This window comes from Engraulis encrasicolus, chromosome 10 (assembly GCF_034702125.1).
Source record: "Engraulis encrasicolus isolate BLACKSEA-1 chromosome 10, IST_EnEncr_1.0, whole genome shotgun sequence".
Taxonomy (NCBI): domain Eukaryota; kingdom Metazoa; phylum Chordata; class Actinopteri; order Clupeiformes; family Engraulidae; genus Engraulis; species Engraulis encrasicolus.
In genome coordinates this window covers 54,519,092-54,526,591 of record NC_085866.1, presented here as the reverse complement: position 1 = coordinate 54,526,591, position 7,500 = coordinate 54,519,092, and the positions used below count along the sequence as shown (strand labels likewise).

At 53.9% G+C, this 7,500-nt stretch overlaps 1 protein-coding gene across 2 annotated transcripts in view; it reads right to left on the bottom strand.

Annotated features, from left to right (window-relative positions):
- The window catches only part of fignl2 (fidgetin like 2), a 39,237-nt gene that overhangs the window by 1,172 nt on the left and 30,565 nt on the right, over nt 1-7,500 (bottom strand). For both annotated transcript variants that reach the window (XM_063207724.1, XM_063207725.1), the window contains exon 3: nt 1-2,410. This exon is cut by the window's left edge and continues 1,172 nt beyond it. In XM_063207724.1, the coding sequence (XP_063063794.1) occupies nt 69-2,410 (2,342 nt within the window). In that variant the 3' untranslated portion in view covers nt 1-68. The remainder of the gene's footprint in view (nt 2,411-7,500) is intronic.

Here is a 7,500-nt window from a genome sequence, read left to right as displayed (position 1 = left end):
ACTCTCTATCTGTCCCACTCGCAGTCTCTGTCTTGTGTTCTTTGTTTCTCACTCTTGCTCTCTTTGTCTCAATGGCTGTACACCTTGCTCCACTCCATGCAAGTGTCCATCTCTTTGGGGCTGCTGTTGCTGTTGCTGTTGCTGTGTGGGGGCCGCACCTTGCAGAATGCGTTCTCAAAGTCCTTAAACGCGGGGCTGGCCAGGGGTGCCAGTGGTGCCCCCAGCGCGCCCCCGAGCCCGTGCCCGTGCACCCCCGAGGTGGCGTTGGCGTTGGCGGAGGAGGCAGCCTGCTGACACAGCTGCAGCAGCTGGCACACGGTGAAGCCCTCGGAGCGCTGGAGCACGGCGGCCATTTCTCGATCGCTCAGCTCCACCCCTACGCCACCCAGCCCCCCCGCCAGCGCCTGCAGCAGCACCTGGCGCCGCGCTGCCGCGTCTGGGAGCCCTACGTGGTAGCGCTTGGCGAAGCAGCGCAGTAGAGGCTCCTTGAGGAGGTCTGGCCGGCGCGTGGAGCACACCAGGAACAGCTGCTGCTGATGGTGATGGTGGTGGTCGTGGCCGCCGTGTTGCGCCTTCTCCAGGGCGGACAGCAGCTGTTGCCGCACTCCACCGGCGTCGGAGTCCTCCAGCGCCTCCAGCTCGCTGATGTAGACGAGTGCGGGCGCGCGAGCCGACGCCACCGCCAGGAGCGTGCCCAGCACCTGCTCCGCCTCGCTCTTCCACTTGCCCACCAGGGCGGCGGCGCTGAGCCGGTACAGCGTGGCGCCTAGCTGCGACGCCAGGGAGCGGGCCAGCGTGGTCTTGCCTCCGCCGCGGGGCCCGAACAGCAGCACGGTGCGAGGGGCCCGCTGCCCAGCGCCGTTGCCACCTCCGCCTCCAGAGTTGGGCCTCAGCGCGGGCCACAGGAGCTCCTCCTCCAGCTCGGCCTTGAGGTGCACGTGGCCTGCCAGCTCACCCCACAGCAGCGCCGGGCCACAGTCCTGCAGCTCCCCCGTCACCAGGTCCAGGATGTGGGGCTCTGCGCTCTTCAGGACGCCCCCCTCGCCGCAGGTGCTGGAGCTCCTCTGCTGCTGTTTCAGGGAGGATGAGGAGCGGTGTTGGGTGTTGAAGCCCTGGTCGCCACCGCTGCTTCCACTGCGGCCGTTTTCACCCGTCATGGCCGCCGGGGGGCTGTAGTCACCTCCCCCGGCTCCGTACTGGGGGGACACTAAGGGCTTAAGGCCGCTGTACTTGCCCATGTCCTCTGCTGCCTGTGATGAGGGCTTGCTGGGCTTGAAGCCCTGCTGCTGCTGCTGCTGCTGGGGGTCGCTGGCGGACGTCCCGAACCCGTTGCCGGCCTTGTCTCCGACGGAGATGTAGGGCGAAGAAGTGTCATCTCCCGGCTTCATGGCGTCGTAGCTGTACTTCCTGTATCTCGAGCTGCCGTCTGTCCCGTCCTCCGTGTCCTCTAAGCTCATCTCGAACGCTTTCCTCTTCAGAGAGCCGCCGCTGCCAGTGTCCGAGCCCCCGCCCAGTACCCCTGTGGTCTGGTACCCGTAGCTGCCCCCCACCACAGTGGGCCTGGAGGGCAGAGGGGTGGGGGCGGCCAGCCCCGAGGGCAGGTAGGGGGGCGCTGGGTGACTGTAGCTGGGCGCCAGGCCGGCCTGGTGGGGGTGCGGGTAGGTGCTGGGCGGGTAGTTGTAGACGGGCGTGCTGGGCGTGTAGCTGGGCACCAGGGTGGGCGCGGGCTGCAGCGCGTGCAGCGAGGTGGGGGTCAGCGCTGAGCCGGGCTGGGGGCAGTAGCCCGAGGAGAGGTAGGTGCCGTTGTAGGTGGGGGGGTAGTCGCTGGAGTGGGGGCCGCTGCAGGAGCTGCTGCCGCTGTAGGCCGAGTCCGACAGGCTGCTGTTCACCGATGAGCCACCAGGGGGCCCCACCACGGAGGCCGGCGTCACCACCTTGGGCCCCCCGCCGAGCCCGTCGTGCGAGCCGGGCACCAGTGGATACGAGCCGTCAGAGCCGTGTGACAGCGGCCATGGCTCCAGCTCGGTCTTCTGGACGCCGTTGAGGCTTCCGAAGGCGGCAGCGGCCACAGCTGCAGGGCCGGGCGTTTCGGCGTATGCACCCACCGCCGGCCCCACACGCTCGTACGGAGAGTCCAGCATGCCCGAGTACTTCTCGGCGTAGCGCTTGAGGAGGTTGGAGGCGGTGAGGGCGGAGATGTCATCGTTGGCCCAGGCGTAGCTGTAGGCGCCACCAGCACCGCGGCCGCCACTGCCGCCATGTCCCCCGTGGGGACCGCGGCCACCCCCCGCGCCGTACAGCTCGGACTTGTGGGCTGGGGATGAGGTCGTGGAGGACACGTCCAGATGCTGCTCGGGCCACTGGCTAATAGGCTGGGCATGCTCCGCATTCCAGTGCATCTTCAATAGGCCTGCGGGGGCAGAAGAAACAAACACAAAGGCAACATTAATACCATATTCCAGGAGGTGCTGTGGCACAATGCATAGAGTACCCCAGTACCTGGGAACCCGGGTTCAAGTCCGGACTGGGTCATTTCCCAGTCCTACCACACCTTACTTTCCCAATACTTTCCTGTCGCATATTCACTATCCTACCCCCCCCCCCACCTCCCGCACCCCCCCAAAAAACTTTAATAAGCCTGTAGAAGAAACAGACACAGACTAAATGAATTCTATATTCCAGTGCATCTTCAATAAGCCTGATGAGGTAGAACACACACAGACAGTCACACACACACTAAATGCATTAATTACACAAATTCATTAATAATATACAACTTAAATACAACAACCTGTGAATCCTCTATAGACCTATGAGAATCGCAAAAAAACTACATGTACATCGGAGCCAAAATGCATCAAAACAGTAAATTTCCATATGGCAAAACAGGCTAAGGGCCTCTAACTAACCTCTGAGAAAAATCTAAGCGCATTACCGTCCTTCGCTTTTTACAATGAGCTAATAGACCTATAAGAATGTTACACAACATCTAGTATATCCTATTTACCATATTGTTAACATACACTACATTAGTACACACACACACCAACACAAACATCCCCTCGACTGCCCTCTGCTAATGTAACAAGATTATACAACAACATACTGTATACATTCATTAACATATTGCATTTAAATACCCTACATTGGCAAAAGACAATGGCAACATTAACCTCGCAGAGAAGGTCACACAAGCATACATTTACATGAAACGCAGGAATATAGACACTTAGTGGCTATTGCACTTTGTGATATGCATACTATGGCATGTTTACACGACAAAAACAACAACACCGCAAGCTTTATGTAATGAATTGGACTTCATTATGTAATGAATACTATGCAAATATTATATAATCAATTTTAGGAGAAGCATTTGTTTTTTTTTCTCTCGCTTTCCCTTATTAGGTCTGAGCCAAACACAGCCCAACCACACGTACACATGGCTCCCAAAGATCACACTAGCACACATACACAGGGCTCCCAAAGATGTGCTGAGAACAAGAGAGAGAGAGGGGACCACTCAGTCACAAATGGAGGGTATCAGGAAGGCCCTTTCAAGTGACTTGAAGCTCTCACATCATTCTAGAAATCTGCATCAGAACCATACTGTACATACAGCATAATCAATAATACCATACAGAAGATTATTATTATTAGACTGTGCTGTTTTCATAATTTTTAACATCATGCTGTTGGGTTGGGGGGTGTTGGCTTGATTATGATGGGGTTAGGGGGCTATCGACATGATTATGAGATCGTTTTTTTATTATTCAAAAAATTCAAAATAAGCCAGTGGCTTAGTGGCAAGACTGGACAACCAGCGCTGCAGAACCTCATAAGCAGAGAGTGGAGCAGAAAGAGGACTAGCCAAGAATGCAGTTTGTTTATCTTTGGGAGCGAGCGAGGCGAGCGTTCTGTGCTGTGCAGTGCTGTTGCAGTGGCCATCTGCTGAACACTGGGGGTGGTATGGGGGCAGGGAATGGAGGGGAGGGTTGGGGAGGGGAGGGGAGGGGGATGCAAGGGTGCGTGTGAGCAGGAGTCAAGAAAAGAGGGAAAGACAAAAGCATGCAGAAAGTCTCTCTCTCTCTATGAGTGTGTGTGTGTGTGTGTGTGTGTGTGTGTGTGTGTGTGTGTGTGTGTGTGTGTGTGTGTGTGTGTGTGTGTGTGCGTGTGTGTGTGTGCGTGTGTGTGTGTGTGTGTGTGTGTGTGTGTGTGTGTGCGTGCGTGAGAGAGACAGAGAGGGAGAGAGAGAGAGAGAGAGAGACAGAGAGAGACAGAGAGAGAGAGAGAGAGAGAGAGAGAGAGAGAGAGAGAGAGAGAGAGAGAGAGAGAGAGAGAGAGAGGGTGTGTCCACTGGCAGGCCGTGTGTGTGCGATAAGAGCTTGTGGCTGTAGAGGGCTGCTGGCTGCCGGGCTGCATTGGGCTACATCTGCTGCTGCCTCCGCTGCTCCCTGAGGACCTATTGTTATCACCCTGCACATGTTTCACTCAATGCTGCACACCCACAACCACACACACACACACACACACACACACACACACACACACACACACACACACACACACACACACACACACACACACACACACACACACACACACACACACACACACACACACACGCACACACACACCCTACTTACATACCATACCATACTCCCCCCCCCCCAACAACTAGCCAGCTACCCCCTACACACACCACACTGTTCATCCACCATACCCCCCACCCCCTAGCCCCAACACACACACAACACCAGTGTCCAAAGCATCTAAGCAGTATCCACTGACCCACCCCCACTATACCACAGTGTCCACTGACCCACCCCCCACCATACCATACCATACCACAGCACCCTGTCCACTGCATGAGCTACTCCCCCAAAAGCCTCTCTGTGCACGGCCGGCCGACTGGACAGGTGGGGGAGGGAGGGGTGAGAGACTCAGAAAGAGAGAGAGAGAGAGAGAGAGGGAGAGAGAGAGAGGGAGGGAGAGAGAGAGGGAGAGAGAGAGAGAGAGAGAGAGAGAGAGAGAGAGTGGTGTGTGTGTGTGTGTGTGTGTGTGTGTGTGTGTGTGTGTGTGTGTGGTGTGTGTGTGTGTGTGTGTGTGTGTGTGTGTGTGTGTGTGTGTGTGTGTGTGTGTGTGTGGGGTGTGTGTGTGTGTGTGTGTGTGTGTGTGTGTGTGTGCTTTGGAACAGAGTGGTGTTCTATTCACCAGTGTCCTCCCATGGAACATTGGGAGAGTGGAATGCTGCTGCTGCCTGGACTGCTCAACTCTGCTTTGCCTGCGCTGCCTGGTTGGGTCTGACTAACTGACTGCACAGTACATTTTACAGAGTCAATGCAACACTTTGAGAGAATAATTTAACACTCACAGTGTTGCTTCTACTCTCTAAAAATGAAAACAATCTAATGAATCACAGGATTCACAGAGATGGAGAGAGATTTTTTACCATCCAACACAGCGCAGAGCAGTTGCAATCCCCATTTCACTGCCAATTGTGCTTGCACAAGGAAGCACGTGACAAATAAAAATCTTGAATCTTGAATCTTGAGATAGCCAGTGGAGCAGACAGGAAGGCAAGCAGTAAAGTTGGTATAGTCAATTTAACATTTAAACTCGAAATGTCTAAATGAACACTGCCCATTTTACTGCGTGCCCACTTACGTGTTTTTCTTCTCCACTGCTATCTGCAGCTCTGTGGCTCCTGTTGTGATTCATTAGGCTCCAGCTCTAATCTACTCTACTTGCGCTGAAGGCATGAACGGGGAGCTAATAGACTAATGCTGTGGAAAAACATACACACATATGGCGACACACACACACACACACACAGCACACACACACGCAGGCACACACAAATGTACACACACTAACTTAGAGCGGAAAAAAGAACAAGGTAGCCCACTTCACTTTTCCCTCTCCTCTCCTCTCCTCTCCTCCCCTTTTCCTCCCCTTTCCCGTTACCCTGGTTTACACATGTGTCACACGAGACCTTTTACCGTGGAGGGTTCATGGTGGAACCAAGCTCGTAAATCACACTAAAAAACAAATCCACAACCGAACCCACAACAGCCACAACTAAGAGTCAGGCACGGAGAAGGAGAGGGAGAGGAAGAGGGGGAGAGAGAGAGAGAGAGAGAGAGAGAGAGAGAGAAAGAGAGAGAGAGAGAGAGAGAGAGAGAGAGAGAGAGAGAGAGAGAGAGAGAGAGAGAGAGAGAGAGAGAGAGAGAGAAGGAGAGGTGAGGGTGAGCAGCTGAAAGCAGTTTTGGCAGCCCTGATCGCTGTTGTCTACAGACAGAACTTGTTGGAAAACCTGAATGCACTCTCATGGTTTTAGTTGGAATGTGTGTGATTTGGAATCTCTCTCTCTCTCTCTCTCTCTCTCTCTCTCTCTCTCTCTCTCTCCCTCTCTCCCTCTCTCTCTCTCTCTCTCTCTCTCTCTCTCTCTCTCTCTCTCTCTTTCTCTCTCTCTCCCTCTCTGTGTCCACATGCTTATCAATGTTATTTTGGTGCAGAGAGACTGAGAGAGAGAGAGGGAGTTTGAAAGAGAGAGCGAGAGAGAGCGTCAGAGAGTGAGAGAGAAAGAGAGAGAGAGAGAGCGAGTAGTCAGTAGGTAACGTGAAAAGCAAGCATTTGGTGCAGCCTGTCCTGTGCTGTGTGTGTCTGCTCCGTGCTGAGGCATAGGCCTAGCATTCCAGGCATAGCTGCACATTATTGAACTGTCACGACGCGGCCTGGGGTGAGGGCTACAGAGCGCAGAATGGAGAGAGGAGTACAATAAAGAAAGAAAATGAAAGAAGAAAAGACTAATTTCACATTCTCTCATCGCCTCTTCCTCCCCGTTTCCCGCCGGAGTGAGGCGTGATATTATTAATTCATCTGTGTCTCCACTTTTTTTTCAGAGGGTTTCATATCTCCCACAGACTCATATATTCTTTCCTTGCTCTCACTGTCTCGCTCTGTGAACACATACTCATACTCTCACACACATACACCCCCACTTTCTCTCTGTGTCTGTATATGTGCCACACATTCACACATATGCACATGCACACACAAACACACACGCACGCACGCACGCACGCACACACACACACACACCTTCACTCATCTGCTCTCGAGGGAAAAACACACAGATAAACACACACAGGCATTATTCTCATGATGTTTCCTCAGATTACGGCTACGATGTATTGAATGAGATTAAGACTTTGGGAGCAGATGGTGGCTGGATTACCAAGTCCTTCATATTCAAATCAACATCCTCCACTCCGCCACACTGCACTCTGCTCCATTTGCCTCTTTCCCAGCATTCCAGAGCAACTCAACTCTACACTGACAACACAACACAGCCAAGCACAGCACAACACAACCCAGTAGAGCACAGCACAACACAACACAGAAAAGCTCAGTACAACACAGTACTACACCACACAGTGAAGCACAATACAACACAGTGCAGCAGGGCAGAGCACAGCAGAGCAGAGACACATAACC